The sequence below is a fragment of the Chroicocephalus ridibundus genome, chromosome 7, assembly GCF_963924245.1.
Source record: "Chroicocephalus ridibundus chromosome 7, bChrRid1.1, whole genome shotgun sequence".
In the NCBI taxonomy this organism is placed as follows: domain Eukaryota; kingdom Metazoa; phylum Chordata; class Aves; order Charadriiformes; family Laridae; genus Chroicocephalus; species Chroicocephalus ridibundus.
In genome coordinates, this window is record NC_086290.1 from 52,209,799 (window position 1) to 52,230,620 (window position 20,822).

The 20,822-nt window shown below is 43.5% G+C and overlaps 1 protein-coding gene across 1 annotated transcript; it reads left to right on the plus strand.

Moving 5' to 3' along the window:
- The first annotated feature begins 12,508 nt into the window (after positions 1-12,508).
- Positions 12,509-20,554, plus strand: CHCT1 (CHD1 helical C-terminal domain containing 1). The gene is made up of 6 exons (XM_063341154.1): positions 12,509-12,802; positions 13,573-13,701; positions 14,745-14,920; positions 15,452-15,551; positions 18,469-18,783; positions 20,429-20,554. The coding sequence occupies exons 1-6, from the start codon at positions 12,509-12,511 to the stop codon at positions 20,552-20,554; spliced, it is 1,140 nt and encodes a 379-aa protein (XP_063197224.1).
- Positions 20,555-20,822: the final 268 nt, after the last annotated feature.

Consider the following 20,822-nt stretch of genomic DNA (forward strand, 5'->3'; position numbering starts at 1 on the left):
AAATATAAAATGCATGAGGGGATAAAAATTGGTAGATGAATAGGAAAACTCATGTCAGAGGCCTAGGTCACCTAGAGAAGAAGCGATCTCAGATTGTGTACTTCCACAGAATAGTAGCCCATAGCTATTACGGATTATTTACAAAAAGCAGAATTTTGCTGAAACATGCTGTGTCATCTTTAGGAATTTGTATATTAGGAACCCAGTAAGGGAGTTTTCTAGGTTTTTATTACTCCAGCAAGTGAGCTTTCGGTCATCAAAGTCAAATTTGTGACTAGGAAAATACGTGAGCATTGTGAATGCTCAATTATTTAGGGCATAATTCTTTACGTGTCAAAGGTCAGCATTTCAGTCTGTCCTGATCTGCTCCAAGCAACTGGAGGCAGGGAGGGGAAGTCCGTCCCAGGCATTTAAACTTGATAAAAGGTTTTATTTTTTTTTAAGGAAAAAACCTAAACGTGAACAAAACCACGGTCCCATGCTAGAAGCATATAGAAAACTTTGTTTTCTCATATGGTCACAGAGCAGAAATGTAAAAGTAGAACTTGTAATTGCATGTAATGGATTATGGTCAGACAAGTCCTACTCACTTCATTAGGATTTATTCTTTTAAGACATTTATGCGCTTTTGAAACGTAGATCCCAAATCTCCAACACAGATATAACTAACAGAACTCTCTTCACCCATCAGTCTAGAAGGAAACTTGGTAAAGGACTCTAAGAGCCGATTATTGTCTGTAATTTGCATTTATGGCCACCAGTGAGGATTTGAGACACACTGTACTAGGCACCGTACAAACCTGAGACAACTTTTACCCCTTGCTGCCTCAGAGAGTCCTGAATGGAGAGCAGCAGAGCACATCTCAAATATTTGAAAAGAGCAGAAGGTGGGAGAGATATCATGGTATAATAAGAGTATTTGTAAACTGTAGGCCTGCAGTGTTCATAGCTAAATGGTTTCACATCTTTCTAATTATAATGAACTGATGAATGAGAAAAATACCTCAAATTGTTATCTGCCAGTCTAATTCTGATGTTGTCGGAGAGAGAAGGGAAAATACAAGAGGCTTCCTCAGAGAACAACAGAACTACATATGCAAATTACAACTTTTATCACATCCCACATTTTCTAGGAAACAAGTGGTTTAGAATAGTAGTCAGAGGATGACATTCACTACAGATTTATATGAACCAGGGAGAGAAAAACACAAAACAAAACACAATACAGATTCTTACCAGCACCCTCCTATGTCACATTGGTACCATATAAGCTGTACTCCCACACTATTGCCAGGATGAACTTTGTAGCAGAACATTTCAGGGGAAAAGGCCGTGGCTTTTATGGACAAAACTGAATTTAAAAAAAAAAAAAAAAGAGAAGAAAATAGATGTAATACTTATAGAACAGTTTTAATAAGCTCACTGTAACTAGCAGCAGCAGATAAGAAAATGGAGTCTTAAACATTATCTTCTTTCTTGGGAAGCCCCACCTATTTTTAATAAATTTTGTGTTTATTTTTTAACCACAAATAGTCAAACAGGATTTCTGCAAACCCTGTAATCATCCCCCTCGTTGAAAGGACGTGTTAATGAATGCAGTGCTCACCAGGGTGGCAGCGTGGTGTAGCCAGGGGACTCTCAGGGTGAGATGATTTGGATTTTTCCCCCTTATTTTCATTACAAGGGCAATTCTCTTTTTACACTTGCCCTATAAATTCCCACTTCCCAGCACTCGCATGACTTGTTCAAGCAGGTGCCCTTCCCCACCTGCCCTGACATCGCTGCCTCTGCCATAACAGCCAGGGCCTGGAAATCGTCCCCTGCTACTTCACAGCAGCAGCAGGCACTTCATACCTTCCTCTTTCTTGATGAGTTGATACCACACAAGCAGTGTGGGGAGGCAGGAGAGAACAGTGTGTCCCTTTGCCCCAAAGGGCTGAGCTCTAGTGTCATTACAGCATGGAGGTGACAACTACTGCTACGCAGGCAATAACGACAGGAGACCTGCAGCGCACACCCTCGTGTAGCAAAAACCATAGCTGTATATCAGGTTGCAGCAGATAGGGGAAGAAGGGTTTGGACAACCGTTCCCAGTCCTCTACAGGAAAAGACAGCAAGGGAAGTGGAGGTATCCCACAGGCCTTATTGGGGCTGTGGGTTTCCTCTGTTTAATCTTGTCACCCCTTTACAAGAGAATTAATTAATATTTTTACTAAGCCACTTCCCTCTGGATGTTTTTGTTCAGGGAGTTCATGACATGTTTAAAGCCACTCAGAATTGCTGCTCATATTACTACTCAATACTTAATTTCAGCTCATGTTATTAATAGCATTATCTACACAACCAAAGAAAATGAGGTACGTCACGCGCATTCTTAGCTATTTTAAGATTGTGGGTAAGTGATCCCCTACTTTTACTGCAGTTGCCTATGAAACACACAGAAGAAAACACCATAAGGCACTCTCCACTCTTGATGTTCCCTTAAGTAAAGCTTCCCTGTGCGTGGAAGGGTGATACAATCACACTTGAGGCCCACAAAGAACAGTAAAAAACCTTTTTTTTCCTGGCAGATTTTGCTGACATTCCTCCAACCCAGAAGAAACAAGGTGCCACAACTAATGAAAGTCACAAGGTAAGTATAAGGCATTAGGATTTTTTGTAAATATCACGTCCTTCCTGATTTTCTATCAACCTGTTTGATTATGCCATATACGAGGAAAAGCGTGATAGAATTAATCAGTCTGCTGGAGTGAACGCTAAAGGAAAAGATGAGCTTTGGCAAGTCTATTGCTAGCACTGAAAAAGAAAAACTGTCACATACAAAAAAAAAGCAGACCTAAATCCAGAAGCATGTCACTCAGAAAGTGAGACATGCTATGATTTATCAACGTAACAAAAATTGATGGGAACATAGATCTCCCATTTCAAAGTGTTGTCTCTTTGTAGATTAAGAGTAGTATCTGTCATCAGGAAACAATGGGAAAAGAAATATGTTTGATAAAAGCAATTCTGTACTCTCTTGTAGGCAGAAAACCACTGTGTTTTTGGAATGGTAGTAAAGGATTTCTCTGCAGTTCCATCCTCAGCAGCAAAAAAAAGTGTTGTGACAAGAGGAAGTACAAAAAATTAATAACAGAAGATCAAATGAAAGGAGTGGCTTTGCAAGAACTGACTAACATTTACTCCATTTCAGAAAAGTCCAAATAGCATTGTAGAAAGAGGATGCTTGCATCGCCCCCAGAGTGCAACAGCAAACCCGGTGCACAGCAGGCAGTGGCTTACCGCTGTGGCACAACAGGGCAGCTTTCCCTTTCAAAGAAAGGGCTTCTTTCTTCTCAGCTCAACAGCTGCTGCACACAGGGTCTCCAACATCTTAGCAGTTTGATTGTTGTAGATAGAAAAAGCAATACCAAAGCATAAAACGTGTAACAACTTCATGAATGTTTTGCCAGCAGCTGATACAATGGAAAGCGCATCTCAAAACAGCAGGGCAGCGGAGTAAAACAAAAACCATGGAGCCAGTACTGTCACGTCATTTGGCACATCTTTGCACTTCCCTTAATTCCATTTCAGATCTTGGAAGGGAAGGCCAAAGCATCTTATTCACTAATTAAGGTTTCACATGATTCAAACACTGAACAAACAAAGGACATCCTCAAATAGAGAAACCTGCCAGCCTTCATGACCTTGCCAACAGACTGATGTCTCAGTTCAGTGCTTTCACAACACAGATAGTGAAAGAACTCTGGACAACCGCATACACAAACATGTATGCATACAAACACATGCACACATTTTTATGCTGCTATGGACACCCTGCCACTGAGGATCATCCAAAAGTTACACCTCCCTGTGTGAGTTAAGGACACTCCAGACACCCTACAGACAGGGGTTAAAAAAAAAAAAAAAACAAAAAACCAAAAAAACCACACACAAACAAAACGACACCCATAACATTAAAATAACAGACCTCTGTTTTATGGTGTCAAATGGCTATTGATAGTAATTAATGATTTTAAAGTTCTTTACCAAGTAGCATTATCTAAGATAGTATCATGCCTGCATTCTGTCCAGAGTCAATGAAGAGCTGCTGCTGAAGCCAACAAGGCAACAAAAAAAGTCTAACAGCTTGCCATCTGCTCAAACCACTACCTCACACCTCATTCCCCTAAATACAGCAATAAGCCACAACAGGACGTAGATGACCAGATTGCTTAGCTGTCACTTCAGCTGAACACGCAGGGGCTGATGATGTGTTACAGTGGATTCTCAAAACCAAACACGACATGTTGCTGCTGGACAAATAACTCCTTCAACGTTATGCCTTGCCATTTTTGTGGATTGATCATACCCATTCAGCAAGGTAAGGCATTAGGCATTAATGAAAATTTTGCCTACTATATTAAGTATTTGCATGTGTTTTTATTATATAAAACATACTGTTAAATGATCCATAGAAGCCTTTGGCATTGACTCTCCCTTTGGTTAGAAGGCCAGCTACTCGTATGAGCTTTTGGCCTAGCAGCTCCTTTCAGCTACTATATTAAAAGTTAGGCCTGGAATATTGAGTAGACTCTTGAGCAGATTCTTAGCAGTAGAAGACAAATTCCAAGGAGCTGGAGGTTGCCAAATTGTTGCAACTTGAAGAAAATTGGTACATTCAAGGAAGGGAGCAATTTGAAGTTGTTATGCAGCACTTGGACACCACAAACGATAGGCAAGAGTTTCTCCACTCATTTCTCTTTCTCTTATCACTTCCTGGCTGTTTCTTCCACTTTCAGGTAGTTTCAATTTATCCTTCCATTTTTACCCACACAGTTAGCTAACAGCCTTCTAGTTGAGATTCTGCTAGTTTTAGCGATGAGCTACCAGCCGTGCATCCGTGCAAGCTGGTGCCTGTATGACCTTGAAATCTTCCGTGTAGCCAATCAAAAAACACCTTTAAACAGTGTTTTGTATCTCCCAGAGAGCATCTCTCAATTTTTAGCATTAGATATTTATTACTTTTTGGCATCCAAAGCACTGTGTGACCATTAGCCAGCTAATACCAAAAAAAATCACTCCTCTCCCAGCCCGTTACTGTCTAAGTATCAGCTCCTCCATTTTGCTGAAGCCAGCCTAGGGAGTTCTTTTTGCTTGCTCCTCTGCAGGAATATTAAAACAGAATGAGAATGAAGATAGCTGTTAATTTTATGTCACAGCTAGGAAACTGAAGGTCTTCGGATCACACTTTCTCCTCAGTCTTTTAATTGCAAAATTATACTTTAAGATTAGACACAAGTTTCTCACCTTCCTGTTTTCAAGCTACTAGCAAACAAAACCAGACAAAAACCTACATTTTTTTCCCTAATCTGCAGAGCCTGCACAATGCTTTAATTTCAAATAGGTGAAATTCTGCTAATTACTAGCATATTCTAACAGCCCTTGCGACTTTAGAGAGAGCTGTGTCAAACTAAACCAAATTATAGGTCAGAATGTGCCAATCTTTTCATCATTATCACTAATTCCCTCTGTGGTTTATGTCCCCGCTCCCCCCCGCCCCAGCACGTGTCTTACCAGGTTCTTTGAGCCTCTGGCTAGCATTGCTCAGACGCTCCATAATTATTCATCACACTAGATCCATCAACAAGAGGTTCACAGCATACTCTTCTCACATTTTGTTTAGACATTAGGTACAATAGCAGGTAATAGAAAATTGAGATTTTGAGGCAAGAGATGTGGGGATTTGGGTAGAATCAGATGACTAACAGAATTTTTGCTAAAAAAAAAAAAGAAAAAAAAGAAGGGGTAAAAAAAAAAAAAGGGTTCTTGAGCAGACATAATGCCTTTCTTCTTTTTCTGGATAAGCACTAATCTAGACCCTAGAATACTCCCACTTCTAGATATGATGCTTAGTAACCCATTCCTAATTTCATATTAAATGCTAATTAAAACAATGGGTATGTTCCCTAAATAAGTTAGATCATAACTTCCTATTCCAGATCCCACACTTTTTGCCTTTGCCATCAGACATACACTGAATCCTCAGTGCTTTGACCAGCAGTGTCCCGAGACCCTCGCCTGGCATCCCAAGTCATTCGGCCCCACCGTTCCCTGTAGCCACCCACAACCTCCTTCCCTGCCATTAGACTCCACCTTCTGAGATAAAGATGCATGCCCTGCATCTGCATAGCACCTAGCACAACACGATCTTATCATCTAGAGCCCTGGCTGTGAATTATACAAGCAATAAATCATCAAAACCAATTTTTTTCTGCAGATTAATGTTATATAAGTTATGCCTGCCATAAAGTATAAACAGCATAAAATGCACCTCTCTGCATTCCAGCGTGTTGTGAAAGATCATAAAAGCACTTAATATATTATTTAAGCCAGTTAAGCTAGATAGCACAACTGCAGTAATTAGCAACAATTCTCCAAGTCCCCATATGCCAGACAAAGGATCATGTTTAGCATTTTCAGGCTGGTAGGAGGGAATCAGAACATTGCAGAAATTAAATGGCATGCACTGCTTTTTTTTTTTTCCTTCTGCCTATCTCAGCACAGCCTACATTTCACTACAGCTACCCCACTGCACTATCATTACAAGAGACTGAAACCCATCACGTAAAGAAGGCTGGCCTTTTTTGCTTTTATAATTTTAAGCATAACAGGGTGTTCAATGCTTTAAGAAAGAGAAATGAAGCCACTGCTCTTGATAACTACATTCTGTAGGTTGCAGGGGAATTTCCTTGGGTTTTGCTTTTTTCTTTCCTTTTTTTTTTTTCTCTTAAGTAAAATGAACAACAAAAAAATACCCCCAAAACCTGACTTCCTCTGGAAAAATCCATGAACTGAAATAAGTGTTAAGTGGAAATTTAAAAATACTCCAAGCACTGGCCACCCTTCTCTCATACAGGGTCAGGCGTGGGGCAGGGTGATATGAGGCACAGGCATGGGAGCAGGGGAAAGACAGGAAATGCAAGGAGGGATGTGCACGAAAAGGGCATCAGTGACAACAGAGGGATGAGACCTGAGTCCTACCAGGAGACTGAACTTCGTTACCCCTTGCAACCCCGGCACACATCACATGCCCTGAAGCCTCATCACACTTCGTGCCAGCAGGCAGCCAGCCCAGCGGCACTGATTGCACTAGGAATAGTAGCCAGTCTGACACTCCTGTGCAAAGAACAAGATCACTAGAGGCAGATACCAAAATCTTCTAAAGGAGCAGGGAAAAGATGGAAAGAAGATCCAGATTGGAGAGCCTCTGCCGTAAAGGGTGGCTTTGAAATTGCGGGTGCCATGACTCAGAGAGGGGAGAGACCTGATGCAGGCGGTCTCCTGGCTCTGAGCCCCAACTGCTCCGACCAGTTGTTATTTTCCATCCTCTTCATATGCACAGATACAACATGGCAAAAGTTTTTCCCCATTGAGTTGTTTAGAGAAAAAGCCTCAAGACTGGGAACAAAAAACAGGAGAACCCCTTCTGGTGGCCTAACATGTTACTTCTCTATTGCAAAGAGAGGAAAATCCCTTTTTATTCCACTACAGTTTTTATTATTTTATGATTTATTTTATTATTCTGTTCCTCTCAATTGCAAAAAGAGGAAAAACCTCATGGAAGCGCAGCTGTTTTCTGAGAAGGGCTCGCAGCATGCCCAGGGCAGAGCTGTGAACGTGGGGCACAGGGCACGCACAGGAGATCTGCAAACTCCTCGCTTTATATCCCCAGCAGAGAGCTGTGCACAAGGGGGCTCGCACTTCACTCTCTGAACCAGCAGGGGTTTTCCCAGGAGTTAATTTTCTTTGTATATAACTGAAAAAAGCATCACCAAGTTCTGTACAGCCTCCCTGAAGGTATTCTTGTCTTGATGGGCATTTATCTACCAGGTTGTCTTCCTCTCTCTCTGCTTCAGGCTGTTTTCTTCCATTTTGAGACTAGGAGAGTCTCATTCACTGGCTCCTGGAGCAACTGGCTTTCCCACCTGGTTATGCCCACCTTTCTCCCTTGCTGTTGATTTCAAGCCCTCTCTCCCCTCCCAAACAGTGCTTAGTTCTCCCATCTCTCCCTCATTTCTTTTTTTTTTTCGCGCCCTACCTCTACATTGTGAGCTCCTATTTGGCTTATACATTTGGTGCCTCTCTGCACATCTTGCTAATCCCGTGCAAACCCCTGCCACATTCCCTAGGAAGAACTGACCTTTTGGCACAGGCATACCAGTCTCATCATTTTCCAGGCTGCTTCTATTTGTTACTAAGATGGTGGGCAAGTTTGTTAGGGAGAGTGAAGTGAACAAGGCAGATATTACCTACCACACTTTATATTACATGATCCAAAAGAGTAACAAAAGAATTTAAATTATCTTCAATATTAAGAGGTATCCAACTTGTTATAGATTTGATTTCATAAGCAGCAGCAAAGGGATGGGCTTATTAATATATCATTAACAATGCCTATTTCAATTTGCATAAGAAACTGAAAACTTACAAAGCCCAATAAGAAAGAAAGCCTTCAACTATCCTGTTTCCTACAGGCTGCAAGTTGCAAAGTATGGAGGAAGCTGATAATGCTCTTTCAGTTCCTGAGGACTTCAAGCAGCTTAAAAAAATCGTTATACGATATTAGCAAACACCATTAATAAGTTCACTAACATCTGACTAAAAAGCTGAAGACAAACACAAAACTGTTGAAGCATAAAATAATGTAGGAACATCTGAAGATACATCTATTGACAAGGAGGTGTCCAGCGCATGAGGTTAGTCACTTTGGGCACCGTGGAAGGTTTGAGTAGTGGTGTCTTCCAGTATGGGAATACTTGGAACACCCCAATCAGATTTTACAAGAAGTGGATAAAAGAGGGACAGATATATTTACAGCTTCTACACACCACTGGTCACAAATTGTGTTTGGCTTCTTTACCACATTAGTTAAAACAGGCGATTAAATGAGCAACTCCCAACACTTACCAGAAAGGGATTCCTATGGTATCTAAGATGTCTCTAATAATGCCACATAGAAACAATAACTAGGCCCAAATTCTCTTTCAGATCTCTTCCCCTAATACAAGATTTATTAACTTGATATGTATTTATTGACATCCAACTGCAGGGAGTAGATGTGTCTCCAGTTCTCTGTGAAAGTTTTCATCATCCTTAAGCACCAGGAAAGGAATTTCCAGATCCAATTAGCAAAGCCTCCGCCCCTACAGTCTGAGCAGTTGCACTGAGTATCATTAATCACCCCATCAAATGAAGCATTCACCACCCTCCTGGTAAGAACAAGTTACTGAAAAACATTCCTCATTACAATTACAATTACAATTATTGCAATACATCTAGCAATTATGTTTGGGTTTTATGTTTAACTAAACCACATGTACAGGCAGTTGGTTTAAGTATAATGTAAAATACCTGTATATTTACCTTCATTTATCAGCTCTCCTTCCCTGTGACCTAGCAGTAAATAAATATTGCATCAGATGCCTGCGTATATTACATGCAACCTGACTCATCACATCACACGTGGTATTCAGGCTAAATCTGCCTAAAACAGCAAATAACAAACAGCAGCATAAACCTAGCATCTTCACAACTGTTTCCTTTTTGGCTACATGCCTAGTCTCGCACTGGAAGAGCTGCTGTACTAGAAAACTTGGTTAATGTTTGCACTTGCACAGCTCCTGGAAGACCAAGGCACTCAAGTAGCAGAAATTAATATTCACAAAAGAGCTGTCAGGGGAAAAGGAAAACTTTTCCCTGAGGTGCAGTGTTGCAGTACAGTGTGTTTGACTGGCACATCAGCTCTCTTTGCTTCACGGGGAGAAATAGGAGATGCATAATCTGTTTGTACTCCTGACTTTTCCCCATCCAATTAGAACATTGTTTCAAAGGATTCCTGCCCTTAAGTAGGCAATATAATACAATAAATTTACATAGATGTGGTCTGGGTTATTCCATCTTCTGACATGATACGCTTCAAAGTAGAAATTAATTAATGTCTTCCAGAGGGGCAGGGGGACAGGATACAAACAAAGACTTCTGAGGACTCAAAAGGCATGTCTCATGCCTGATCTCACAGGAGTAGACTCGTCCACAAGACCTTACACAATGAACAAAATGAACTGAAATCTGACTCAGTGCTACCAAAAAAATTCAAGAGACAGGGAAGGTTTATAGCTTTAGTGGTCAGAGCACAGCTTTGAACATGATTGTACAGTTCAACAGTAGAAAAAAGGCATTTTGCAGCCTCAACTGTCTAGTCTCCTGCTCTGCTACTGTACTGAGTAATGCCATAGAAGACAAGATCTCTGCTCTGCTGCAAACCATGTTAATGGACAACTCCTAAATACGACGAGATCCTCAGATGAAGACAAGCCAAGGAAGTCCATCTATACCTCCTGCTTATGTATTTATGGTTTTGGCTGAGATCTGAGTGCAGTGTACACAGAAAGGTAGAAGAACAAAGACTGGGATTTTCAAGGGGAACTCAAGGCCTTCTTCATCCTCTGAAACAGTGAAGTGTACACATGATAAGCCAAGAGAGCCTCTCCATGTTGTAGTCACATGCTCCATGGAAGCTGTAATCTCACAAGGACACAGATACGGCCATGCAAATATGGGTTATGCCTATGCTAACAACCGTCCCTAGAGCTCCTAAATGGCTTTTAATCTATCTGTTAATGCGTGTGAAAGCTTGTGCTGAGGCAGCTTCCTTTCTCTTGTGCTCCTGCTAGCCAGCAACACACTCCCCTTCAATACCCTGACTTGAGAGGCAAGGACATAAGCTGGCAACTTCTAGATTTAAACCTTCAGAGGTGAAAAGGAGAGGAGCTGCCTGCTGCACTGGGGACAGATGTCACGATTGCAGGCAGCAAACACAGCAAGAGGGCGGTTGGTAATAGACATTGAGAAACTAGCTACATTTTCAACATCCCCTTCAACCAAACCACCTCTAACATAGTCCTCACAACAACCAGGCTGAAATGGTGTAGGTACACTTATCTGTGCTATCACCACTGCTTCACACTGCATAGCTTACCTTGTATTAAGTAACACATAACATACTGTAAAATCCTAGTATAGGCAAAACAAGTTATAATATACCTCAGATGGTCAAAACAAACCTAAGTGCAAAGTATTAGAAGATAGTTGTCTTTGCATCTGCTCAGCACCAGCCTGTGCAAGGCTCCTGCGTCAGAGAACTGACAGCTAAATTTCAGACGTGGGGGAGGAAGAAAGCAGACACAGGAGGGAGAATGCCGCAAACATCTTAAGGGGAGGGCTTGTCTTAATGGATTTTTGTCATTATCGAGTTCAATCATGGGTAAAGGCCAGACTTCCCTAAGACAGCCTGAAAAGAATAACCTGTCTCTGTTTCCAGACCCATCAATAGGTACTTTCCCAAGGCTACTACCTGCACCAGGCATTTGGCTCGGCAGGTGCTCAGCCGAGAAACCAGCTGCACAGAGAAACCCTTGACCAAAAGCATTCAAACTTCTGCCAAGAGCACTGTGGGTCCCTCCGCACAGCCATGCCTGGGGGACCTCAAAGAGAGGGGGCCTTTGTATAGCCCTTGAGATGACTCCCAGTGCCAGAAGTGACCTGGCACAGGAGCACAGCTGAATCACAGCTGCAGCAATTATACTAATTGTCCAAAGAACAAAACAATTGCACTTGTCTGACTGGTCAGGGCATGATGGGAGCCTGACACATTTTTCTTTGTGAAAGCATTTCGCCTTGAAGTAGATTTCCAAACCAAAGTCTCTTTAATTCTAAGCCTTTTCAGATTTCTTCCTGGCAACTGCAATTTATTCTTTCTAAAAAGAAAAGAGCTTTAAAAGAGATGTTACCCAGGAGAGTGAGATCTCACTGTGGTTGGCTTTCACCTCCATCTGTGAAGGAGGTAACCCTGAATTTCCATTACACCGTGATGAGAATTGAGGCCTCAACTCCAACCAGTTCCTTTAAAAACACCTAGGTTGCAGCCCAAGGTCCCTTCTCCTGGTTGCACCTCTGTTCCCCATCAAATGGGACTGCCTTTGTTATGGAGATCATCCCCAGCCCTATGTAAGCCAGACTCTCTGGCCCCCGCCTCGAGGCCAGTGCTTCCACTCAGCATGGTGCAGCAGGTCTAGTGAGAGAGTTGGAAAAAGGCCCATCTTGAACTTGCTGAGGGACAAACCATAGTGGAAAATTGTGATTGCTTACACCAGGAGCTGCACCCACACTCGCAGATAGCCAACATGGTGCACACAGCCATGTGTGTGACTCAGAGCTGCACTTTGCACCTCCTTCAGAGGCCAAAATAATATGGACCGATCCACAGTTACAGGTGCTGGACTCGCTGCAGGTGCAAACCCAGCACCAACCAAGAGCCCCAGACACTCCATCAAACTGCTATAGATGCAAGGCAAAGCATTTCCCTCCCATTGCCCACGGGAGCCTTTGACAGCATCGAGCATCCTGATCACTGCCAGCAAGGGGAAAATCCAGGGTTCTCTGCCTGTTTCTTTAGGACCACGAATCAATGGCAAAACTGATGGGGAGAGGTGACTCTGCCCCAGAGGGCAGCAGTGTTGTGGGACTAGAGGGCAACAGCAGTCTCCGTGGTTGGCGGAACTCAGAACTGGTGTCCAAGCACCCTGGTCACCTTGGTCACTCCAGCACGTTTTGGTCCAAACACAGGTCTGTGTCAGTTTTCCATCCCTACCTGGCACAAGTGAGGGAGTGGGGATTGTGTCCCATGGAGGAGATGGGCTTTAAGAAGGAATTGGACAGACCCAGGGCAAGGGACAGCAGCAGGGACAGCACGGACAGCCAGGTGAGCATGGGCAGGGAGATCAGCCCATAGAAAGAGCAAAGCAGAGTCCAGCTTCAGTTTCACCTCTGAAATGTGGTTTGGGATCAGATTTGCAGAGCAGTACTCTTCAAGGGAGCAGAGCATGTCAGGGAGGAAAGGACTGCTCTTCCTACACGCTTCAGCATGTTTTAAAACACAAGCTTATGTTGCCTTTAAGTCGGTTATATAAGTGTTGTTTTCCAAAAGATGACTGGATGAGTTACCTACACAAATGTTGACACAGGGAAAACAGACATTCATTGCCCTTTGCAAGAGAAAATATCCCCCTCCCTGGCCCAGGGAGGTGCAAGTTCAGTGGCTGAGGATTTTGTTTTCAATCTGGCTTTGCAACAGGTCAGCCCCAATACTTTTGCCATCAATAAAAGCTGTGGATGGAGCAGTGTGGTATTACAATGGGCTCATTGTAACCACATATTTCTACTTAACAAGTGACTGCCAGCCCATATTTGATTAATGCCATTAAGAACGAGTGGCCATTGTTTACCTTGTAATTTATTAGAGGGAGGATTTCCAAAAGGGACTTCAAGTAGGCACCTAATTCTTATGGACTTTTAATTATAATTGAATACCTAGCTTCATTAAGCACCTCTGAAAACCCAATCTGAAATGATTTGGCAGGAAGAGAAATGCTTCTGAGCCTTAGGACAGTGTTTGTCCTTGGCAGTTTTTTTAGAGAGGATGCAAGATTTACATGAACTGGAAGACTAACCTATGGCTTTGGCAATTTGCAGACCACGAAGAATGATCTGGCTGGCACAGCGAAGGAGGCAGCCTTTGTAACTGGCAGTGAGAGTTCTCCACCATGCAAGACCCCACTCATCTGCTGTGCAGAAGGCCTTGATCAGGACACCTTTAAAATTGTGAGATACTGAATAGAATTTAGCAGTAGAAACACTCAGTGGCATCTCTGAGGGAGACATTTGAGAGAGAGAGGGAGTGAATAAAACCCAGGAATCTGGCAGAGGGAGCAACTAAGCAGGACAAGACACTTCATTCTGTAGCTTTCTTTCACAACTGAAAGGTTTTTGCCTCATCATTTTTCCGGCCATCTGGACATCACATTTTCAGTTTACAAAGAAAAACCACCAAACCACAAAAAAACCCAAAATAACAACAAAACAATCACATTTCACATCCACTGTTTTTTGAAAACAAAGTGGGTTTTTTGAAAAAAAAAAGTTTTTTGAAACAAGTACTGCTACATTATCATTTCACATGACACCATGTACACCCTTGGCCTCAGTGGTTTGGTTCCTCTGCATCACTTACACCACAGCCACAAAACTCCATCTCACGCCATCCTCCCCCGCTGTGGGATATGACCTTCCCATTCCTGGTGCATCATGGCATAACACACACAGCACCAGTCACGGCCCAGTGCGCGTAACAGACACAAAAAAAGACAGACAAAAGGGAGGGCATCTAGACACAGCGCTTGCTCCTGCATCACGTGCAAACATTTGCAACACATCCCAGGTTTGGCCACAGGAAGAGGCAGCGTGAGAAAAAGCAGTAAAGCAGTTCCCTTTCCCCTCCCTGCAGAACAGCAGCTATTTTGTAGCCTGAAACTTATACCTTTCACCTTACAAGGTGAAAGGTATAAAGGAATTCCCAAGTCTTGGAAATCCCTCAATTCCCTTTTCAAGTCACCTTCGACATGCTTCACCTGGGGTGTCACCAACCTTGGGACGTGCAGGAGTGACTCCTGCAGAGCTATGGGAGCACCTAACAGAGGTCCTGCTGGAGACCTACATCAGCTCCCCCAGGTCCATGCAGGAGACACTTATGAAAACATTTCAGTGCTTTCCCAGCCAGCTATTTAATGAGTTTATTTAATGAAAAGGAATGCCTGAGATCTGAATTTAAAGTGCTGAACACCTATGCCAACACTTTTTCTTTGCAGTGCAAGGAGCTTTTGAGTCCCTTTAAGAAGTCACTTAGGAAACTGCATTTGCCCCAGCACGTCCCCACAGAGAGAAAACTGAAGTACACGAAGGAAAGTTTGACCATAATTGGGGAGCGCATCGATCTGTTTCTTCAGCAGTACTGCAGAGCCTCAGAGGTCAAGCACTGGCAGAAGTAAGGGTCTCCGCTTAACTAGCACCAGTGGTACCGTGCCGGTGATGCTCCCAGCATGACAGGCTCCTGCCCCTGCTGCTCCATGTGGGCATAGACACATGTACTTTGGCCTGACATTTACAGGCACTGGAAATCATGTTGGGTATCTACAGGAGATTTGCCTAGTTTGCTCTAACTGCGAAATACTCACAGGTCTTGCAGGAAGTTGTAGCAGAGGCTATGTGGTACCTAGTCCTATCCAGCACAAGGCCAATTTTGATGTGCTGCCCATCATCAACATCCATTTGCAAGTAAATTGGTTACTTGAGTTAACAGATAACCCTTCCCATGCTTAGGGAAGAGCAATTCTTCAAAAGTTTATAAGATCCGGCGGGGGGAGGGGGGGGGGAAGGGCAGGGGAAAACAAAACAAAACAAACTCTGCAAAGGGTATGTCAGTAGTTACACTCACCAAGCCAGAACTAGGGAGCAGAATGAGAAAGAGGATGAAGTTTGTACCCACATGCACAATCTGTGTGTCTGTCTTTCCAAGGAGGTTGTGGCGGTTTGTCTCCCTCTTCTCAGAGATGGATGCAAAGCAGCTGCAGAAGCTGTATACGTACCTCAAGAACAACCAAATGGATAAGTTTCTGGTAAGCAAACAGGAAAGTTAATATCCCATAAGGTATTTCTGCTGTACTAACTTTAAGGGGATAGCTATACTATGCAGCTTACTTGGATTGATCCATGTCAAAGGAGAAACCTGCTACCGAGAAGCCTGTTTATCGACAGGCCATGAATCCTGCAGATACTGCCAGTTCCTACCATAATGCAGGCATGAGCTATCGCAGCCACTGCAGCTTTCCTTGCCTAGCTCTTGGGAAGCTGAGCTTGCGTCCGCAGCACTGTGATTTACAATTTTTGGAGATGTTTGCTGATCCCATGTTTCCAGCCGTGCTTAACACACAAAATCTGGTCCATAGTTTCATCTGATGATATAAGAGTTAAACTTCGAAACAAACAACTAGTTCAGGTAAAGCCAAATTCGCCAAAGCTCATTTCTGTGCCTGGGCATCAGCTACACAAAGAAACCAAATGAATATTTTCCCAAGAGCACTGACTCCAAAGGGTTAACCCATTTAAGCACACTCGCAGCCAACCATAAACATATCTCCTGAGCAAAGGCTGAGTATATACCAGGAAGTTCAAAGGTCCACAAGAAACACATACTTTAAGAAGTTTATTAAAAAGAAATTAAAAACAGATCTACAATTTATTTCAAAAAAAAAAAAAAAAGAGTCAACTAGGAAATTGTTTTGAGTAAATTAGAAAACAGAGGCAGGCAAGACGTGAGACCTTGTTGGATTACCGGAACACTGCTTGCTTCGCGTTAAAAAGGGAGCTGTGGTCATCTGATAGCTGGCAGTGATAAGGCCATAAATAAGTTTGGGGCCGCAGGTAAACAGCGCTCTCCTTTCCAGTTAGGGAGACACAGGGAAGCCAGCCACGCGGTTTTTGCTTTTGGTTTATGGGGAAGCAAAACCATTTATTTATTTTTAAGACTCTAAAAAAGATATTCCAACAATGAGGAAATCAAACCTATTGAAAAGAAAAAAACACCCCAAACAAATTCCTGTTGCTAGCGTGAGACGCCTGAGATTAATTGGGAAATATTAAAAAAAAAAAAAACAACAACAACTGGCAGCCCTGAGAGGCAGGCGGCGACAGGCATTCTTGCTCCCTTAAATTCGTGAGCGCTGCAGAGGGTGAATCAAGCTCCATTTCCAGCACAGCCCTTCTTGGAGGCTTGGCCGAGCCCAGGACACAGTCTCAGCTAAGGACAAGGCCCACTGCTCCCCACAGGGCACACGACTGAGGGTAGCTTCCCATTCCCACCTCGGCACAAGTGCTAAAAAGCAAATAAGCCCTGCAAACACCTTCCCATCCTTTTGCTCCCCTACATAAAAACCAAAAAAACCACACAATTCCACATCTTCCTTTCCAAAGAAGAAAAAAAAAAAAAAGGAAAAAACCAAATGGTGGGTGACAAGCATTAGTCACACACTGCATCGTGCGCTATCGGGATGCACCGGCGTGCGCGGGGAGCGTGCACAACCTGCAGCCAGCAAGAGCCTGCCGGCTATGGCTGCGCTGGGGACAAGGCTGCCTCCAAAAAGGCCGACAGAAGAAGCGACAAATTCTGCCATTATGTAACAGTTGACAAATGCCTTTTGTGATGCAAGACAAGTGGGAGAAAAATAGGCATCTTTGCCCTTTGTGGGAAGGGAACAGCAGTCAGCTCCCTGCTAGAGCATAAACAACAGGCTGTGGATCCGGGGAGGGGGGGGAACGGCACGCTGGGTGCAACAGAAATAGATTATTTGGAAATGCCTCGTTATTTAGATGAGTGAGCATAAAAATACAGAATCAATATGTAATTAGTAAGCGACTGAGGTTGTCAGCATGGTAATTTTACAATTTTGTGAGTTTTGTTAAAAGAGAGAGGCTAGCAAGCAGCCACCCGCTAGCTTTGCTCATCAGTCATCTTAAAATTAGGGATCTACATCCACTTCCCTCCCATTTGGGCTTTTAGGTCTTTTTCAAAACACATTTGAATTTAAACACTGGTCCAAACTCTCTGTTTTTAGACTTACTGAAAATATCAGACCAGATCCACTTCTCAGCTTAGAGCTAGAACAGAGCATCATTTTCCTTTTCAATCTGCTGGCTCCCGGTACACTGCCGAAAGCTATACAAATCAGCCCCGTATCTCAGTCTAAGAGAGTAAAGAAATAAGGATTCTGGACTGATCCTCTGGAAGATTAAAAAAAAAAAAAAAGTGAAACAGCATGACCACTGGCAACACAAAAATTTATTTTTCTCTGGGACTGCCCAGAAGGATGCACAGCACAGGCTCCATCCAGCTCCATGGTACCATCCCACCACCCTTTGGATGTTCAGTGCAGGGACCCATCGCTGTCCCAAGCCATCCTCCCAGTACACAGAGTGCCATAAAGCGACAGTGACATCCAGTGGCAGCGCACACCCATCCACAGCACCCCCCAACCCGGGGCAGAGGGGCTGAGCAGCACCCATGTCCCATTACACACCCTTGTGCCTTGGTTCGAATGCTGCCACCAGCCAGCACCATTGGCTACCAACTGTCTCCCCAAAGCACCTGAGTCAGCCTCTCACCAGTGTGCTGAGAAGGATTCTTGCTTTAAAACACAGATTTTTAGGTGCTTGGGCAGACTGGGCTTGGTGAGCTGGGCATCAGTGCAGGGGAACAGAGACAGTACAGAAGTCATGGCTTTGCAGAGGCCAGCAGGACTGGGTGGGATGGAGCCTCAGATCTCAACTGTGAGGAACAAACACTTCGCGGGGCGAGGATTCGTGCAGACAGTACAGTCATTTCTCAGCTCATTGCTGCTGCCACCCAACAGGACCATGGTTAAGCAAGAGTTATTGCCCAAGCATGAGTCAGTGTGTGGTGTTTGTTCATATAAATATCTTTAAAAGGTTTTCTTGTTTTTCTTTTGTTTGTTTTTTTTTCCTCCTTTTTTTTTAAAGCAATTATGCTGTCCTTCAGAAAACCCAGATTCCCATCCAGGACTCAAAGAAGAAAAAATGCAGCAGCTTTACATCATTTGGGGTCTCTGCAGAGATACAAGAGACCTGCAGGAGCACCCAGGTCAAAGACCCAGTCACCACCAACACACCCACAAAGTCACCGCCCAGCAGCAGCACTCGCATAGCCAGTGTCATGTTGTCACCAAGCAGGAGAAGCCTTTTCCTGCTCAAGTAGAGTCACCTACACTTGGCATTTCTGCAAAAGGATCAGCAGGTGAAGACGTGATCAGTGGTGGAGCTAGAGGAGTTGAGCAGGTAGAACTGCTGTCTCAAAAGAGACATGGGAGTAGGAAACACAGCAGCAAGAGAAACTACTATAGCATAAGGCAGTAGTAAGGAAGGAGAAGACATCCCTTTGTTGGCCCACGTCAGTTGGCATTAATTAGTGTGCCTTTACATAGCAATCTGGATGCTTAAAACATAGCTGTGGTTTGCCTTTGGGTCCACCCTAGCAAAGCCACACACGCTTGTCTTCTGGAGCAAAAATGCAGACCAACCTGTAGCAGGCGTGTTTGGTAACCAGAGTCACTGTCAGCCTGTTTACTCCAGCCAGAACTCCGGCAGATGCAAACCCCGAAGGAGGAATGAGAAAGGGACATTAGAAGCAATTGCTGATGAGATCGGCTTTGCCACAGACAGGTGCCACAGTCTGCCTGCAGAAGGAGGATTTGTCCCACATAAGCCTATTTTCAAGCTGCTAAAATGCAATCACATGTCCTGTGGGAGTGCTCGTGCACTCATAACCATCTTGCTTTTCATCTCTTTTCTCCCCAGTCTCTCTATTTACCTCTAAAAAAGTCCAATCTGGTATGTAACAGCTCTGAGGGAGCACTTAAAATCCAAATTGATAAACTAAAAGTCAAAAAACAAGAGCTAGCTAGACAGCATGATCCGGGAGGCTGAGTAGGAGTCCCACACTAACCTGCCGGCTGTGCGGCTCCAGGCGATCCTCCTCCGCTCGTCTGCTCCCCTGAAAGAATGAGGAAAATACCACCCAATCAATTCTTACGCAGATAAATGCACCAGAGACACAAATTGCGTGAAATACTAAAAATTAGTGCAATTGAAATGTAATGAACATAGCAAGGGTTTGGGATTGATGGTTGCTTGAGAACCTGGGTGGAGAGCTGACACAAGCAGCCTGGTGTTCCTATATATTTCTGGTGACAACATCTTTGTGGGGTTGAACCATATGCAGAGTTCACCCAGTAAGTCTCCAGAGGACAGCCTGGGCACACCAGTATCAGCTTCCGTAGGAGACAGCTTCTCAGGGGACTTATGCCTTCCATTTACTTTGTGGGGTTTTTTTGTTGTTTTTAAGGTTCCCAGACAACTTCAGAGGTCAACAGAAAGACAGAAATCAATTAATACAGTACCATCACCTGAACAAAAAGCAGTCTCCATGGTTTCCCAAAGCCACAAAATACTGAAATACTTGCAGCGTCATAGCAACAAGCTACAACCCAAGCAAAATTAAAATTATGCTGTTTTAAACCATGTGATCTTCTTTATTATCATCCTGGAGTTTCCTAACAGCTGTGCACCAGCATCAAGACTTCATCAGGGATATGTAAGTATCAGACCTACCTTTACTACCTCATTTTTTTTTTTTAATAAACCCCAATAATGGAAGAGCAGCATTCGTAAGGAAGCAGGCAGCTGCTCCTTTCCTTGCTATGGCAGAAACCCTCTTCTGACGAGAGCAGGGTCTGTTCCCTGCTCATTTCTACTCAAATATACGCACACACGCAAACCTTCTACATGGTCAGCAGCTGTGCTGACCAGAGAGGAGGGAATGGAAGAGGCAGGGAAGAGACTGGTGTACAGAATATATTCTGCTAAAAAAAAAAAAAAAGTCTTATAACTTTTATACATACACTTGCTGTTTTAACTGTTCTAGGCAAATAATGGTCATGAGCCCGTGCACACATCAGTTCTTGGCAGCTGCAGCAGCTGCCATCCATTGATCCAGACAGAGATGGCTGGAGCCCCGTTCTACTGCTGCTGCAGGAAGACACTCATCTGAGAGCTGACGCTCTAGGACAAGAATAGCAAGAAGAGAAAGCAGTAACAAAAGTGGCTGGTTTAGGCTTTAGGGTTGGCTAGATTTAATTTACTGTGGATTCCAGGTTTTAAGAGAACGTCAGAAACATCAATAGCTTGGCATGGAAACCTTTCAGTCTGACCAGTTAAAAAAAAAAAAAACAACCAACCAAAAAAACCCCCAAAACAAAAACCAAAGATCCTTCCTTCCTACATGCCAAAAATCAGATGGTTGGGTAGGGGGCTTTGTT